The 19,590-nt window shown below is 29.2% G+C and overlaps 1 protein-coding gene across 2 annotated transcripts in view; it reads left to right on the top strand.

Moving 5' to 3' along the window:
* The window catches only part of LOC107449431 (cathepsin S), a 29,961-nt gene extending 10,833 nt beyond the window's left edge, over positions 1-19,128 (top strand). For both annotated transcript variants that reach the window (XM_043042416.3, XM_087160059.1), the window contains exons 2-9: positions 476-646; positions 4,436-4,585; positions 5,686-5,838; positions 8,267-8,390; positions 11,546-11,646; positions 14,090-14,250; positions 15,923-16,033; positions 18,276-19,128. In XM_043042416.3, coding sequence (XP_042898350.1) covers positions 524-646; positions 4,436-4,585; positions 5,686-5,838; positions 8,267-8,390; positions 11,546-11,646; positions 14,090-14,250; positions 15,923-16,033; positions 18,276-18,423 — 1,071 coding nt within the window. In that variant the 5' untranslated portion in view covers positions 476-523 and the 3' untranslated portion in view covers positions 18,424-19,128. The remainder of the gene's footprint in view (positions 1-475; positions 647-4,435; positions 4,586-5,685; positions 5,839-8,266; positions 8,391-11,545; positions 11,647-14,089; positions 14,251-15,922; positions 16,034-18,275) is intronic.
* Positions 19,129-19,590: the final 462 nt, after the last annotated feature.

Raw genomic sequence — 19,590 nt, 5'->3', positions numbered from 1 at the left:
TTTTAAACATTGTTTTTAGACATCATTGTTTTTAAAACATTTTTGTAGAAATTTTCTCATTTATTAACTCTGTCTGTTTATAAACTTTAAAGAATCGAATTTTGAAGCTTGAAAATTTGGCTCCTTGAGCAGAACGCAGCAAAATAAACATTTCCATCTTTCTTTATTTGATTTATAAAATCACCGTTACATTTTGGATAATCGGTATATTTCCCGTTAATTCAAGATATTACTTAATGGTTTTTAAAATACTGTTTTAATATTTTAACATAATAGTACATATTTTAAAGGCTTCAAAGAATAAAAAAAATCTTAGTTTATTACTTTTTTTGAAAAAGACAAAAGGAATCAAAAACTTTTTTTCTAGATGGGAAATAACTAGGTAAAATTTTCCTTGTTGCCTCGGTTTGTCAAAAGCGAAAAAAAAAAAAATTCTATTGGTAATTTTAATTATCTGAATATATATATTTTTTAGATTATTCATAGGACTTGGCTGTAAATAACCGAGGTGTTGCTGTCAAAGATGAAAAAGCATAAATTGAGTAATACAAAAACGATTGTTTTTTTCCTCATTATGTTTTCGTTTTCATCTTCCGAGCTTATAGTGATAGACGGCACCAAAGATCACAGTTGGAATGAGTTCAAGGTAAATTTATTTATTTTTTAAAATAATTTTAAAAGTTTTCATAAGGTTAAAACTCCTTTAAGTTCCTCTTTGAAGTTTGAAACTCCCTCCCCTTATTTTGTGGTTTATGACCATAAAAATCCAAGTTTATGACCCAATTCTTCACATTAGGTAAAGTTTTAAAAACTCCCACCCGCCTTCCCACTAAAAAAATTGTCTTAAAAATCAAATTAATTTTCACTAAGCTAAATGCGTGTGAATTTTTTTTTATAAATCAATTTTAATCTCAAAATAATTTAGCATAACATTACTAGAAAAAAATGGGCCGATAACGAGTTAACTAATCTTTAAAAAAGTTTTTAAAAATTTAAATTATAATTATCAATCCTTTAAATTTAAATACAAAATTTATGTGACATTAAATTTTTTTTTAAAATTTCAATTTAGTTTTTTTATTATTATAAATTGTTACTTTGGAGAATGCTGAAAAATTTTAAAAATATATGCTAAACAATAACTCTAAAAACATAAATATAGTAAGTTTATAAAGTTAAAACAATGAGCTTATAAGGGTTTAGTCCTAAATAGTACTAGTAAAAAAAAAATTTGATTATAATTTTTGAAAAATTTTCAAAATTGAGAAGAATTCATAAATTTTTGCTTTTTTGAATTTTACTAATAAAATTAAGTTAATGATATGTCTTTATTTTTTTTAATTTCTTGGTAAATGAATTGAAATAACGAATTTGTAAAATTTTTGTTTCTAAGCTCAAATAAAACCAACTTAACCACTTTGTTAAAATGTCAGATATGATGCTTGAAATCGAAACTAAAAATAATTCCATAAGATATTTGTTTTATAAATCATTTTTATATTCTTATTTAAAATTAAATTTTTAAGCAGTTCGAGAAATTTGAAGTAATTTTTTTAATTTTTTCAAGATGAACTGAAATAAAGGTAATGCCTGCAAAAGTATCTGGGAAATAAATAAATAAATCATTGACATAAGAAAGCCAACTTGACCTTTAATACACTTACACTGTTTCATTTTTATATGAAATTTTATTAATGCATCATCATAAAATATTATAACTAACACAAATTGCATAAAATTATATTACTTCACATTTTATTGTTTCCTATAGTAAACCAATGCATCGTACAAAAGTTGTACAAATATTTGCGGAAATAAAATTTGGTTAATCTAAGCTTAACATCAAAATATTCATAAAAATAAGATGCAAATTTAGATCCGAGTCAATAAAACTTATTTGAATTTGTCATAACCGTTTATTCTGTACAATTTAAGAATTCCTTATCATGATTTATTCCCTTATCATGATAAGATTCCTTACCCGATTTTTAGAAGACGTAAAATAAATCGCTTTTATTAACATAAATATTCATGGCTAATTTTAAATAGTTCTTTTACCGCAGATAGGATGAGTACCGTCTGCTATTTAGAAAAAAATATCAAACACCAAAAAAGTCATATTTTTAAAAAAAGATTGTTTTACAAGTAATAGAATAAGAAAATCCTTTATTTAACTCTTTAGTAAGAACTGAGTATTACATTGTTTTCGATTGTACGATATTGATTATTCTATCAGAGAGTTTTCATCCATATCATAGCACAATACATTAAAAAAATTGGTTCAAAGTTGAACCATAATAAGGATTGAATCATAAGAGGTGGAACTTTGCTGCCACCTTAACAAGGAATTAGTTTGAACTGCACTGTAAAAAATTTCTCGGGAAAAAATGATTAAATAACAATTTACTTAATTGTTATTTTAAAATATTCAAGCATAACAGTTAAATAACCTTACATAAGATAGTATTCAAACTGTTAACTGTGAGAAAAACCGTTTATTAACTGTTTTCCCCTAATACAGTTAAACAACCAGAATTTTTTCGCACCAACTCGATCCACCTAATGAAGCCATTTAGTATCTTACAGATGGGCACATATTATAGCCTAGAGGGCTAATGGCTCAATTTCACAACCAACAGAACAGGTTTCGAGTCCTGGTGACGCTGGATTCCAGCGCTGACACCACAATATTATCTCCATTCCCTTCAAAACATGAAGAGTTTCTCCCTTCAAATACATGAAGAATTTTCAGTGATCTTCACTCCCCTATTTGTGACCCCGGACTGTTAGAATATGATACTCTCATTCAGGCATAGATGGCAGCACCATAAAGCTACTAAACTATCTCTAACGTTCAGTTAAATTTCCTTTTTATGGTTTTGAAACTATGCTAGTAGTAAATGGTTTAAAAACCATATAGTTTTGTATTCATGGTTTCTTACCCATACTAGTCGTGAACGGTTTTAAAACCGTTAAAGTAAAGAAATGCTCTTTACCGTAAACTTTACAATTATTTAGATGAACAGTCTGCTGCCGTTCATTTTACCGTAATTTTTGAGAATGAAAGTTTTAACAGTGTATGTTGATCCGTGGTATTCTGCAATCAAGTTTAAGAAGCATAATGAAATAATATTAGCTCAAACTAATTAGCACCATGCTATGGTTGCAGAAAATCTAAACAATATAACGGCGTAATCCACTCCAAAATTATCCGCTTGTAAAAATTGATTCACTACTTAAATTAGTCTGAATGCGCATTTTTTTCTAATTTTTTTCTTCTTTTTGGGCTGGAAAAAAAACCTTTTTGATCATCGGTTGTGATTTTCTTTCTTTCTTTGTTTTTTTTTTGGGGGGGGGGCTTTAGAGCCTTTAATGATCGAACATCTTTTAGTGAAATCCCAAGTTAATAAAAAAAAAAATTGTTAATATCTACGAATATGCTAACCAAAAGAAGACTACTAATTACCTTTATGATATTTAGTACAAAGAATGAACTTTTCTCAATCATCACTTTATCAATTATAGTCTTAAAATTATAGGTTCTCTGGTAAACAATTGAATTCGCAGATTGAAAATCTGATCTTGTCTGTATCGGAATTTGTTTTTGGTGCATCCTTAAGCTGAAAATGAATTAAGTGCGCTGAATTACAGTTTTCGAAAAATAATTGTTTATCAGAGAAATATAATTCTTAAGTCTTGAATTTGGTTACTTCAATTTTTGGTTATTTAATTGAAAAGATCGATGAGAAATACTGATGCTATTTTTATAATGCTGTTTTTTTCATAATTTATTCTTTTTATTGCTATTGAAAATAATACTTTTTAAAAATAATTTTGCAATTTTCTTTGTCATTGTCATTTTTACTTAAATAATTTCGTAAAAATACTCAAAATATTAAATAAATTATGAATTATTTTTTAGATGTAAATATAATGACAGGTTTCCAAAATCGTTAGTGCTGAACAGCTTTAGAGACTTTAAACTAATCGAAATTATTTCTTTTTCCTGGAAATAGTATGGAAAAAACTCTGTAATTATATGGTTTGTCATCATTGCTTAAAACTGACTAATTCATAAATCGTTTTTATTATGAATAAGTCAGTCCTAAGCAAATATATGTCTTATTACGATATGTATATGTTTTATGAATTATTTTTTAGATGTAAATATAATTACAGGTTCCCAAAATCGTTAGTGTTGAACAGCTTTGGAGACTTTAAATTAATCGAAATTATTTCTTTTTCCTGGAAATAGAATGGAAAAAACACTGTAATTATATGGTTTGTCATCATTGCTTAAAACTGACTAATTCATAAATCAAATTTATTATGAATAAGTCAGTCCTAAGCAAATATATGTTTTATTATGATATGTATATGTTTTATTATGATGCAAACATAAAGTTTTCTTGTTAATCATAATGAGAATTTCCAGAGAGCTTACAAGAAGAACTACACACGTGAAGATGAGAGAGTACGGAAACCCATTTGGGAGAAAGCTCTGGCAGCCATCATGAAACACAATGAAGATCACGCCAGTGGTGTTCATTCCTTCAATCTGGGATTAAATGATTTTAGTGATATGGTAAGTAAACCAGACTTAAAAACAATATACTCTAAATTGTATGCCAGAATGACTAAGAAGAAGATAGAAATATTTGCATTTTTCCGAGGAAACGTGATGAATTATTCTTTCCAAGTCTTAGCATTAGTAATGAAGATGGTTGACAGATGGCGCTGCTATAAAGTAATGGATCTATAAAACAAAGTTTTCAAAATAACCAGCTACAACATGGTGCAGTCTGAGAATAAAATAAAGAGATGCCCGCTCTAATATTTCAGTCGACATGGTTTTAGCATATAACAGAAAACATTATTTTTATGGTTTTTCTTCGTTAACAGAAACTATGCAATTAAAATAATGAATACGAAATTATGAAACATGATTAGAAACTAACTTTTTGCACTATTTTTTTAAATAATTCCTTTGACGAAAAATATTTAACGAGATATTATTGTAACCAAAAATTAACAGGCATTCTAAAAAGCAAAATTGTAGGTTAAGTTTCAATTGTTAACGGGTCATAATGATTATATTCAAACTTTATCCCAATTAAGTACAGAACTAAATATATGATATTTAATTTATGCTAATACAATAGGACATTTTGGGAGTTAAAAATTAAAAACTTTTTTTTAATTTTGATGTTTAAATAAGTAAAATAAAAACTTTAATTTGGAAAAAATGATTGCGCAGCAATAATGGAGTTTGGAGAATAAAGCGTTCAGTTTTACTCATTTACTAAGTAGTTGAAAGAGGCAGTTCCTCCCCCTTTTTTTAGGTGACTTAATTACTGTATTGTTAATATGTTTTAAGATTTGTATTTATTTTTCAGAAATTTCAGCTTAGAAAAAAAAAACATTTCTCTTAAATCCAAAAAATAAAAATGTGGTTAGTTGATACAAGGTTGAAAGTTCCACCTATAAATAATATCACACTTTTTTCACTATTTTCGACCCCTTTTACCTTATCGAATCGAAGTTATTTTGAAACATTTTAATGTAGGTATTTAATTTACACAATATTTATAGGATACAGCAATTGCTGTATAAGAAATAAAATTTCAATTACTATGTTGGCTTTAGAAAAGAAAAGAAAAGTCAAGTTTATTTTTTTTCTTTCAGTCCGATGAGGATTTTATGAACATGGCAATGGGCTTAGAAGATAAAATGGAATGCGATAACAAAAGTTTGTTATACAGTCCTCCGAAAAACGCATCAATCCCAGAAAGCATAGATTGGAATAAAAGAGGTTACGTAACAAAAGTTGTAAATCAAGTAAGTGTTCATCCTCAAACGCGTCACAAGAAAAACAGATTAAAAAAAATTCCTGTCCAGCATTTTATTGCAGAAAATAACTTTAAATGATTGATAAAACTAACTATACTTGACTAGCAGTAGATATGAAATATACAATTACTGTAAATGGTTAGAAATATAATTTGAACGTGTGCAGACACATTTTTTTATTTTAATTACTCCCTTGGTTTAATAATTTTTTTTCAATCAGAATATGTTAAAAATAACTTGCTCGTTTGGAAAGGGAATTTAAAAATTTGACAAAAATTTAAAATGATGTAGTTTCTAAAATAGATTGTATTGCGTTTGAAAAATTGTATTCGTCCAAGGTACAAAAACACAACAAAGGTACAAAACATTACAACATTAGTACAACATTACATCAATCAGCACACATCAGTACAACATTAGTACAAAAACATGATTTTGGGCGACATTTTTGAAAATGAGTTTATTATAAATTTGAAATTCCCGTACTCTTAGTTTTCCATAAATACTTTACTTTTGTTTGTGTTACAATTATTTACAAAGTTATAGTAGTTTTTGTGCAAGGTGATAACAGTGAATAGACTAATGATTTTAAATCTTTAAATGCGCTTATCTCAAAATCAGATTTTTTCCCTTTTTACTCCTCCTTATACACGATGCCTCATGTTGCTTTTAAAATAATTGTCTACAATTTTTCATGATTGCTTATGATTAAAGCACACATGTTTTGAACAACAGACTAAGGGGAAAAAGTAGAATTTTATTCTTATGCATATTTTATGCAAAGAAAAGTAATGGAATTTTTTAAAAATTTGCTTTTTTAACTACATTGATCGCTTACTCAGTTGTATATACACTTGTTCTTTAGATAATAGTTCAAAACATAGTTGATAGCCTTCTAAATAATATCCTCTAAAGTATTCTGGTTTTAGGTGATTGAAATTCTTTTACTGTGTTTTCAGTATACCCAAAAATGTCTTATTCTTACCTAAGAATGGCCGTTTTTTGAAAGAGTAATAATATTTTCGCAAATTTTATAAGTTTTTACACGTGATAAAACAAGAAATCTAGCTTATTTTAAAATTTTATATTAATATTTCAAAAAAAGTTGTCGAAACTAGAACCTTAAATTAAATCCTTTTAATAGCCTTTAATCCTTTATCGATCTAGTAGTTATAGTCAATCTGAAAAATGACTGTGTACATTGATTTTTTTTTTAATTTCTTAACCAGACATAGAATTGTTTTACACTCCTAAAATTCAGAATTTAAACCAGGATATTTCAGGCTGGAAATGTACTACAGGAAACTAATCAGGAGTTGGAGAAAAAATTTGAAATTTTAAGAGGTACTAGGACTAAATTTTAAAAGGTACTTTGCCCCCTGCTCGCTTTGATCCAACCCCAATTACTGACCTATCATTCATTTTAGTTATTTTACTTTATTACATGTTCCTTACTGATTTAGCAATGATATGATCATTGCGTGATACGCAAAAGCATTCATTCAAACAAATAAAGATGTTCATTTAATGCTTAAATGTGACTCTTTTAGAATTATTTGAACATCTATTCTTAATATTTCTGTTTTGAAAACAAACATATATATTATTTTTGCTTGATTTTGGTTTTGTATACTAAAATCCATCCAAAACAATTTTTTTTTATGTTCAATCAGTTAAAAAGTAGCAATTTTTGTACACTTTTGTGGTATTAAAAACGCTTTCCGTTTTTGTTTTTTTTTCGATTTTCAGCTTACTTTACTACTAAAAACTGGAGGAAAAAAAAAGAAACTTCATGTTGCCTTTTTTTAACAAATACTATAAATTCTAAAAATTTACAAAAAGTTAGTTACACAAAAATATACAGAGAATAAGATAGAACAAAAAATTTAACACTCAATAATTAGTTTCACAATTATTAACTGTTAAATTTATAGTAAAAGAACAGACACGGTTTACGGTGCAGCCTGTAGAAAGGCAACTACGAAATTGAAATTTTATGTGTGAAAAGGCCATTTTTATTTGTTAGCTTAAAACGGAATGTTTTTTGCAATTACAATTCGCTCAAAAATTATTGCATTTTAAAATGCTTTCTCAGAAAAATTAAAACATATTCTTTCCTGCTAAGTGTAGAAAGAAAATTTATTTATCTCTCAAAATCATTAAGCATTTCAAACAATACCGTTTGAATAAAATCTTTTAAAAACTTTTTTTATTGTTGTACTTTATTTTTAATTTATTTTATGAAACAAAAATACATTTCTTTTTTTTAAAATTACTTTTTACTTAATAATGACCATTATTCCTATTCTTCAGTTCTCTTTTTTTCATACCTGTTAAATAATATTTTAAAAAAAAGTTTTGTTATTAATAAATATGTCAAACTATATGACATATTTTAAATCTTAAATCTGAACAGGGAAGGTGTGGAGCATGCTGGGCCTTTTGTAGCACTGCAGCTCTAGAGGGACAACATAAAAGAATGACAGGCAAATTGGTGAAACTGAGTGAGCAACATTTGATTGATTGTTCGACAGTAACAGGTAATTATTATAACTTTAATAATTATCAGACTGAATATGCTATTTTGAACTCAAAGAAGTCCTTAGACTATTCTTCTCTAAATATTACTAGGTGGCTTTAATTAGCTTTTCTAATTAAATCCCATTTCGATCGAAACCAATTTTTTTTTTCCTTATCGATAAATGAATTCTTACTTCAAAAATGAGAATTATTCAACGAAGAAATCCACAAATATTTAGATTTTATTTCGCACAGATATTTTTCAACGTATTTAGTTTCCCATAACACAAACTTGTTGATTGAAATCTTATTTTATCAACACGTTAAGTTTTTCAAAGCTCATCCGCCAAAGAAATAAAAAGTCACATTTTAAGTGTCTTACACTTGGAGCAAAGCTATAAAGCTTATGATCCACCTTATGAACAGTTGTCTGTGGCAGTGTATATTAGGCCTTCCGTGATTTGGTTGTTGCCCGAGGGCAAAAAAATGCATAGTTCAATGCATACAATTTAAAAAATAAAAACTTTAAGCTATATAATTCATCTTGTCGTTAAGAATTACCTAAGTTTTAGAACTGTCAATTAATGTTTTAAATTTTTCTAAAGAAGAAAAAATCACCGATATTACGAGATTTTCCACATTTATGAAAATTATCAAAATCAATGAATGATTCTCAATTTTTAAATCTTTATATGAATCCAGATAATCAAGAGTTGGAATAACTTTTGAAACATTAAAAAATTAGATCACAAAAGCTTTACTTTTTTTACAAATTTATGGCTATTTTTCTTGGAGATGTTTTGCGATATTTTCATGCTTAGCAAAGAAGGCGCCGGCTAAAGATAGGCGAAACTTTACCTAAGCGTCATAAATAACTGTTACCAACTCTCAACAGTCAAAGGAAAAGTTTACTACTAAAATTTAAAAAAATAATAAATAAAATTTTTAAAAAAAAAATCTTTATTTCACACGATGACAGAGCCTTAGGAAAAAACTTTTAACTTTTAATCATTATAAGTTGTTATTCGCCAAAGGCATTATTTAGCAATAGTCCAAAAAGTTAATATATCTTCGAAATTTTAAATACTAATTTTGCAATAATTATTTTAACTACAGGTATTGATGAGATACAGTTTTCAATAAAACTTATTATAAAAGTAAATATAATATTTTAAAGGGAAATATAAGGAGTTTATTTTTTAATGATTGAGTACCTGCACTTCAGGAAAAAAAAGACCTTCTATACCTTTACACGTGACCAATGACATGTGACGTTCGCACCAGCAAATATTTATCAGCAAAATGTCGTACTAAAGTTGAGCTAAGTTCTCTACATAAGTTAAAATGTTAATTAACGATAAGTTAACTAAATACAGCGCCGTATCAAACAACGAATTAGTTGAAATATAATTCTTTCTCATCTTTTACTTAAACTTAGATTTATTATTTGTTTATGTATTTTATTCTAACCGTGATATATTTTGGCTTTGTGTACCTGGCAACTTCGATGCATAATTAGTTTCCTTATGTCCTACGTGGCTTTATGTCTGTCTTTGTGTTAAGTAAGAAATATGTAGTGAAAGAATTTAAATATTAGAGAAAGAATCTTTGTGAAAGAATATAGAATGTGTGAATGTGCCATTTAAAGGAATTTGAACTTGGTGGGCTTAGCTTACTCGAAATAGAATGGAAAGAACAGTTGCTAATGTAAACAAATGCCACGTTTCAACAACCAATCAGGATCGAGATACCCACACTACGTCACTTGCAGGTATCCCGTTATAAAATCGTAGCTAAATGTGTTTATTATAAAATATATTGTAATAAGCTAAAGTCATTAGATTACTTTATAATGAAGTAGCACCACTATTGGTTTTAAGATATTAATTTTAAATAATAATCTAGTCTAAAAACTAATACTGAAATGAACAGTATTTTAAATGGCTGACACATATATATTATAGATAACTATTATAAAGAATGTGATAAATGAGTAACTTACAGGGAAATATCACTTTAAATTTCGTTAGTTCTGTGGTATTGATAGCCTGTGATATCTGGATAATCTTTGCTTATTAACCGTCATATCATTAATTATTTTGTCCAATAAGATTTGAATCAGAAAGGGAGAGACAACGATTTGAGATAATAATCTTTTTTATGATATACAATAATACATAATTAATGTTTTATGATATACAGCTAATTTTTTGTCTAACGAGATTGCATCGATAGCAGAATCAAAAACGGAAGGACAACGATTTTAAATAATCATCTTTTTTGTGATATACAATTATATATAATTAAATGTTTTATGATATACAACTAATTTTTTGTCCAACGAGATTGTATCGATAGCAGAATAAAAAACGGAAAGACAACGATTTTAGATAATCCTCTTTTTTTATACAATTATGTACAATTAATTGTTTTATGATATATTATTAATTTTCCTGTCTTATTAAATAGTACCAACAGCAGAGTCATAAACGGGAAAACAATGATTTTTGGACAAAATTTTGATGTGGAATCAAGGAAGGAAAATCTTAGTTCACTGTCATAATCAGGGGATCTGACATTACTAAAAATAAATTATTATAATTTAGAGGAGATTGTGCAACACAAAGTGTCTTTTAAATGTTTTCGTTGTAAGAGTGTGTAAGACTTTTTTCATTTTTAAGTTCGGCTTAAAAGCAGTCTTTTGAAGTGTTCAAATGAAAAATGTTAAAATTATTCAATTTTTTAATCGTTAATATTTCAGTAAGTAAAATTTTAAAATAAAATTCTATTTGAATTTGACATACATTAATATTTTGATAGCATTTTGAAATTTTACTATACGTAGCAGAGTCTTACGATATTAGCATGTAAAAACCCAATCGTTAAATCAAAACTCTTGCACAGTTTTTTTTCCTGATAATCTTTATGAAACAAACCATAGGTGAAAGTTATTAAATCGTAATATTTATCATCCTTTTATGGCACTAAATTAGTTAGATACCAATCTCATTAATTTCACGCAAAAATTTTCTAATTTTTACAGTTGTTTTACTAGTATCTAATATTAATATTTATCATTTAATATAAGCATTATGAATTAGGTATTATGTAAAATTAAGAAGTGTATTAAAGCAAACTGAAGTTTCCAACAATACATTTTTTTAATCGATTTTAGGTAACAAGCAATGCAGGGGAGGACGAATGTGTAGAGCTTATGAATATGCAGCAGCTGTGGGAGGTGTACTGGCAGATAAATACTATCCATACGAAAATAAGGTAAAACACAATTTTATTTTATTGACAGTAACTTATTATTTTTTAGCAATTTATACAGATATTTTAATTTATTTTTTATTCATTAAAAAGTTTTGCGATCCTGATGTTTATAAACTACTTTATTTGAATGCAGATGACTTTGTGTAATGCGTCATTTTTAATAATCCTCTATTTTTCTCTCTCTTCTCAATATCTTTATTTTTCTTTTATTATGACTTAAAAGTACGGTTTTCAATGAATTAAGTCAAAGCAAAGAATCAACTTTTTTAAGGATAAATTTAAAATATTTTAACTCGTTTCCAATTTACTGTTTCTAATTAAACTCGATTTAAAGTGAAATCAAAAGATTCCTGTTTTCGTTGAAGAACATCTCCATTATGGCGCCTAAATCACATTATACTGTTTACATTTGACGCATTAAAACAAACTCCAGCTATTGAGTTATAAAATTTTACATTCAGCTCAAATCAGTCGATATAATGGTCCTGGGTCGCACCAACCATAACCCTGACGGAAAGCATCTCATATGGTTTCTATAACTGTCGTTGAACATCCAACCCAATTTTTTGGGTTTACGACTACTAATGTTCAACTCCGTAGCCTTGTAATTTTGAACTCAATCCAGAAGACAAGGGAACTCCTGCATCAAGTAGTGGGATGCATTTGCCTTCGTGGAGGACTTTTTAATGGAACTAATCTGCATTTGCTTTACATGGTGAGGTAAACACGAAAACCACCCACGGTTAGCCTGACGGCAAGGAGACTCTAACCAATGATCCGTCTACCTCTGAGGATATTTAACGTCAGTATAGTGGTCAGTGCGAGCCAGGAGCGGAATTCTTATCGACCAGTCATCGCTGGGATTCTAACCCGGTTCACCTCAATAAAATGCGAACGCTCTACCACTGAGCCACCGCTGCTCATCTCATGCGATTGACGAATCAGCGCTTGGGGTCCCCTTGTTGGGTTCAAAATTACAAGGTTAGTGTACTGATCATTAAGATCCAGTCTGATGTGGATTGATTTTTTACCGAGAGCAATAAAATAATAATAATAATAATAATAATAAAAACGGGGAGAGACAAAATGCAGAAATCAAAATTTCAAAAGTTTAAACTATTTTTGAAACTTCAAATTTCAAGTACTTAATACTTAAAAACTCAAAACTTGAAAGTTTCAGGTTTCGTGTTTTTAAGTATCATATTTGCCACAGTAGTTCATTAGTTAATTAACTACTATACATTATTAATTATTGTCTGCAATTTGTGCTTGAAAATGCACGGCAATTTGAAATGAAAAGTTTTTTATTTAACAAAAAAAAAATTTAAAAAGAGTTCACTTATATTATTGATTATTTTATTTTAATTTGACTAGTTAAAAGCCTCTCCTGAAGTTTCTTAGGATATTTGACTATCTAAGCATACTATTATATTAGGTTTTATTAGCATTAAATTATCAATTGTTATAAACGAAGTGATTTAAACGGAATTTTAAAATATATGCATTAAAAATTTGCAACTAAGAACTTCCACTTCAAGAAGAAGAAGGTCACAGATACCCACACACGTGACGTATAACGTCAGCTCCAGCTGCTCTCTTATAGGCAAAATGACGGGTTAAAGTTAAGCTAAATTTATCTACACAGGTTAGAATCTTGATCGAGTCTATGGTCTATCAAGATCAACCATAAACCAATCCTAGATATTCTAGATCAATCCTGATGTATTGTTAGACATCTATAGATATCTAACAATAGATAAACCACGATATCTAATCCATTTTTGATAAAATCTGATCTGAGCTTGTCAAAATATGCTCGTTACGTTAGCACATTTAATTGAGGTGCAATTTAATGCACATTTAATTTACACACATTAATTATTTTGCAATTTAATGCACATTTAAAGCACATTTAATTGAGGTGAGGTGAGGTGTTAGTGTACAGTGTTCGACAAGTTAAAAATAGGCTCGCTACGTTACAATATTATTTCAATTTGTTCCACTTGACGAAAATATTTGAAAATCATTTGAATGCCATTGTATATGATCGAAGAAGCTTGAAATAGCATATATTTTAATTATCAAAAGTTAAGCCAAAAAAATTGACATATTAGTGAAGTGATATTTTTAAGGCAAATATTTGCAAAAAAAGTTTTTTTTTTTAAATTAAGTTCTTTAACGAAATGAAACTCAATTAGAAATGGCGTAAGTTTTTAAATATTGTCGTTAATTGCTATAATTCAAAAAGTAGGTTTTTATAAAATATCTTAAATAGTTTTCAATTTCATAAAAAAATGTTAAAAATGTCCTTTGTTAAATTTGGCACTTTTCACTTGAACCATAAAATGAACATTGAAATAGTCATTTAAAAATTAACTGAATTTGAATTTATTGAAGCTTTTGATTCCTAACATGTGTATCACAAATAAAACGTATTTTCTAGGGAGGTAAATGTAAATTTAATTCGAAACACATAGGTGCGAAAATAAAAGGATACATAGAAATCCCATACGGTGATGAACATGCACTTCTTATGGCTGTGGCTTTGATTGGACCCGTAGCTGTAGGTTTAGATGGATACAGGCCAAGATTTAGACATTACAAGTAAATATATCTTTTATTTTAAATTACGTACTCAAAACATTTCTTTTAACGTATAGTTTTTAAATGCTGTACTTAACACGTCAGTGGACTTTTATACTCTTCGCAAATGCTGTTATTTCTAATGCCATTTGCCAAAACCAGCCTGCTTGGTGAAACAACACGAATTTAAGGCAAGAGGGAGCATTTCTCGTTTTTCGGGTGGCGCCATCTATGACCAAGAATACGACCTCAGCCACACACAAGTCACTGCCCGTTTAATAAGGCCCATTTATGCATCCATTCTTCCACGAATCGTAATTATGATCCACCTTCGGCGACTAGTAGATTTCGGGAAGCGACTGTATTTTTTAGCTTTTCAATTACAATTTGACATTTTATAATATTTTAATATTGCTTTTTTTTTCTAAAAAAAAACATCGGTCTGAAAATTAAGTTCGAACTGTATTTTTTTCCCCGGTCTCGTCCGTGTTTTCAACCATCATCGGAGAAAAAATAATATTTTACCTTGTCTTTTTACTGTCGCATATTCCTCAAATTTCTGGTACCGAGTTTTGCAATAATGTAAAAAATCGTATAATCGTTATATAAAAAATCGTGCAAAAATTAATAGCAATAACTGCGAAACTTCGATCGAAAATCACATGGAACGCAAAGAAATGGATGCAAAATTGAACTAATTTGGGCCAAACTCGAAATGTGATTAATAATGTGCGCGATTAGAGATTTAAAAATTGTAATTGATGCTATAGTCTATTGATGCTATAGTCAAAAATATCTTATTTTATAATTGTCGTTGAACAACTGACTCCATTTTTGGGTTAACGACTACTAATGTTCAACTCCGTATCCTTGACATTTTGAATTCAATCCAGAAGGCAAGAGAACTCCTGGGTCAAGTATCTGGAGAAATTTGCCTTCGTGGAGGACTTTTTGATGGAACTAACCCGCATTTGCGTTACATGTAGAGGAAAACCACGAAAATCCCCCATGGATACCTAGACTCTAACCCATGATCACTGATAACACTGAGGATATTTTATGTCAGCACTGGGATCGGTGCGAGCCGTCTGCGGAATTCATATCGACCAGCCATCGCTGGGAATCGAACACGGTTCACCTCATTTGAAGGCGAACGCTAAATTCTAAAAAATTAGTTCGATCGTTTCGGAATTTATCTCATTCATGTCATCTTGAAAAATTCAATTCTCCCCTTCAAATCACCCCCATTTCTTTCAAAAAAAGAGGAAGTTTACAGAGGATCAAGAGTTGGAGAGTTTTAATGTATCATTTATAATGACACGAGAATGGTTTTTCTGTCTAAAAACATCTTCGGTTTTAGTTTGCTCAACGAATCATCCTTTTTGTTTCGCTTTAATTACGAGACTACAACAATAGTATTGAAATAAAGAGATGGGAATTATTTATGCTCGTACTACAGCGAAAAATTGCACATAATATATATTGAAACTAAATTACACGTTTTCATACTGTTGGTACTTCATAAATTGGTACTTCATAAGTTACTCTGGTATATTTGGTAGGCCACTTAAGTTGATTTTTTTATGTAATATGATGAAATGAAACTATATAATTATTTATAAAACAAGTTTCAAATAATATTCATTATTTTACGACTTTCTAAATGCTTTCTTCTATATTTTTGAACTGTTAGATCTGGTATCTATGAAGACCCTGGATGCAGCAATACAACTTTAACACATGCACTTACAATAGTAGGGTATGGCACAGAAAATGGAAAAGATTATTGGTTGGTGAAAAATAGGTAGGTCTCTTTAATTGATTCACATAAAACAGTGTTTCCCAAACTTATGACTTTTGTGTACCCTTTCTAAAATTTTCGTAGCGCTGTGTACCACTAATAAAAGAATGAATGTATTTTTTACTATAAAAAAATTGCACAAAAGTTAAAAATCCCAACTGACTGTTGACACCACTAATTATTAACAGCTAACTTTGCAAAAAATAGCCAATAGAAAATAGATTTTCATGGCTAGCTTTGTTTTTAAATAAAATTTTCGTCTGTTTCAAGATATTTCGCATAAGAACGCGTACCCCCGTTAAACTATTCCCGTACCCCTGGGGGTACACGTACCACACTTTGGGAAACACTGACATAAAATAAGCTGCTCATGGGTGTAAATCAGCACAATCTAGATAGTTAGTCTGCTCTTATTATTGGAATTTATCATGACATATTTAGCTTTTTGTGTTTGAGATATAATTTTGTTCGCGCGTTAATTAGTAAAAATGATAAATACTGCTAATTAGCCGGCCGTTGTAGCCTGATTGGCACGGCGCTGCATTCGCGTTCGTGAGAACGGCAGTTCGAATTCAGCCTTCCGAAGACTCTCCGTGTGGTACAATTCTTTAATTCATACAAGCTCTTAAGTGGTCAGTTTTTTTTAAGTTTTTTTTAATGAAACTAAGGGTCTGTCGACTCCTGGACGCTTTCCCTCGTTGATCCTCAAAACAACTTTACGACTCGGTAGTCGCTCATCAGTTGCTGAAACATAGTAGTCTAGTGTTTTCGCTTAAGCAAAATGCTCGAAAATTTTTTTTAGGACGCAAAAAAAATTCTTCGTTTATTTATTGCTAATCGAACTTTAGATGTTTAAAAACAAACTAAGAGTGATACACCAAGAAAGATGTTGCTTACACCACAAAAAAATTGATAAAATAAAGTATAATAAAGAGAAAAAACAATAATTTTTAAAAACTGCGTTTTTCATGTTCAAAAGGAAGAAAATAATTTTTTTTCCCTAACCAAATACGAAAGACATCCCTCCGTAATAAGCTTCTATTACTACCGGACTTTAGTTGGAATCTACGCACCCAATTTTTTCTGCTTGTGAGGTTAGACAAAAATATATTCATTTTGTCCCTTTTTAGATGACTTAAAAAAAACGAAGTATTTAATTTTTTTAAATTTTGTTTTAGTGTCAGTTTTAAAAGCGAAATATACCATAGTTTCATTTTAAATCAATTCACTACTACATGAAATCTTTTAGTGTGAAAATAGTACTTTTATTAATGCTTTTTTTTTTTTTTTTTTTTTTTTGAAATAAGGAATAACTGAACACAAAAAGTAGAAACTATAATATTTCAAACGTAAAAACTACAATATTTCCCATCCATATTTTATTCACACGAGTTTTGTCTTTACCAGAAATCATCTCAACATTATTTTGCAAGCATGATTATTTTCTGCGAGATTTTGTCCTACAAATGAGAAGAGTACATCTTCCACTCGAAAATAAAGTATTACTTTTATTTGGGATTAAAAGTGAGGTTTAGTTGTGATTTGGAATTAAAGATCTTCTGTAGATTGAAAAAGAATTCTTCTTCTGTGTTAACCAATAGAGAAATATATAGGCACAATTTTCAATTAATATTTTTTAATATTTCGTACTATATATATATATATATATATATATATATATATATATATATATATATATATGTTGTTGACGTATGCCTATTTAGGCAGAGGGGGTGCTATTATTCTTGTCTTCCAGTGGCGCCATCTATGGCCAAGAATTCTACATTCTACTTTTGCCACACCATACGTCGCACCCGTTTATAGGGGGAACCTATTCATACATCCATTCATTCATCCACAGATAGTAATTTTAACCTGAATCAGGAAACGATCGATCTCCAATTCACTACCCCCAGAGCTATTGATTTGTTATGGGAACATGGAGGGCTTTTGCGATTCGACAGATTTAACGTGCATCAGTCACTTTACTACACGGGGAGTCTTCGACCGGCGGGGTTCGAACCCATGAACTCTCGGACATGGGTCCAGATCCCTACCGACCAGACTACATATATATTGGTTTTTTTTGCGTTCAATTATGGTACTTGACCTTTTTTTATTATCACTGTGGCTTTTTTTAATTTCCCTTGACAAAAGAGCTTCGAAAAATGCTGTGAAACAATTAGTGTAAGAAATAATTATATTGTTGTTATTTTGATGATTATTCAAATGGTTTATTTTACAGCTGGGGACCACATTGGGGAGAAGGAGGGTTCGGGAAAATTGTTCGAAACAAAAACAATCATTGTGGATTAGCAAGTAGAGCAGTGTTTCCAGTTATGACAGAAGATGAAAACGGAGATCCTGTGCTGCGTGGACCAAGAGCTCAGTAAAATTTTGGAGAAAAAAATGAACGCAAAATAAAAACACTTAAATAAAAACTTTCAAAAGAAATTTAATTTATTACAAATGCACATATGAAATGCTTCTGAATGTTTTGTTACGCACAATGCCATGATGTAAGATAGTGTACATATTATTGCACAATAAACTTTATTTATCTGCAACTGTGACAGGTGAAACTTAGAATTCTTAATCAGTTGCAATTGAAACTTGTCTTTATGTATCTTTGCGGTCGAAATTTGTTGTATCGAACAATGAACGCCCTTAATGTATGGTTTTAGAATCCCTGTTAGAGAAGAAGGAGGAACAAAAAGCACCAATACCAGTTTGCTTGTCAGATAGAACTAGGAGGTATTTCTGATAATAATTTTTCCCTCCTCTTTGCTTCTTCCGGCAATTAAACATGTTTTGATTTCTTTAAATCTTATTTTCCTTTGTAATGATTTTTCAGATTTAATAACGGTTTTGTTTTCTTCTCTGCATAAATATTACCTTGTGATCGTTAATGAATTACCTTGTTTTACTTTATTTTTGACACAGTTTCTAAAAATATATGTACTAAGAATGAAACAATCGTAGTTTGCCCTACATGTGTTGGAATTGAAACTTTTTATTATGTATATACTACAGTCGAAATTTGTCAGAGTATGTAAGTTAATAAAATTGTAAGTTTTGTGATTGTTTATTCATTTTAATAATGCTTCAATCAATCGAAAGGGACCCAACATTTTATATTTTCTACCACTTCCTTAACATTTTTAGCATCCGTTAGAATAGAAGTTAAAAAAAACTCGCAGTGCTTTTTAAGAGGTAGTTTTAGATTACGCCGCAATGGTTCTATGATGGTCAGTTTTGAGTCAATTTAAAACGAAAGTTTGTTCCAATTGCTTTTCTTTCAATTTTGATAAATTTTGTGTTCTCTACTTAATAAAAAGCACGTCATTTATTTATTACCGCAAAATTCAATTGCCAGCATTTCGAAAGTAAAATAAACGGTCTCAAATGCTTGTGACCAAATCCAAATTTCCGAAATTTTTGATTGATTTGTTCCCGGGTGATAATAAATAAAAATGTAATGAAAAGTAAATATACTTTTAATGGAAGTTTTTTTTTATTTGTTTGTTTTATTCCTAGAATTCCATACCTTTTATTCCTAC

Source organism: Parasteatoda tepidariorum, chromosome 1 (assembly GCF_982258835.1).
Source record: "Parasteatoda tepidariorum strain Cologne lab strain chromosome 1, Ptep-v5.0, whole genome shotgun sequence".
Lineage (NCBI taxonomy): Eukaryota > Metazoa > Arthropoda > Arachnida > Araneae > Theridiidae > Parasteatoda > Parasteatoda tepidariorum.
Note: the sequence above shows the minus strand (reverse complement) of the source record. Positions and strands in the feature narration are given on the sequence as shown.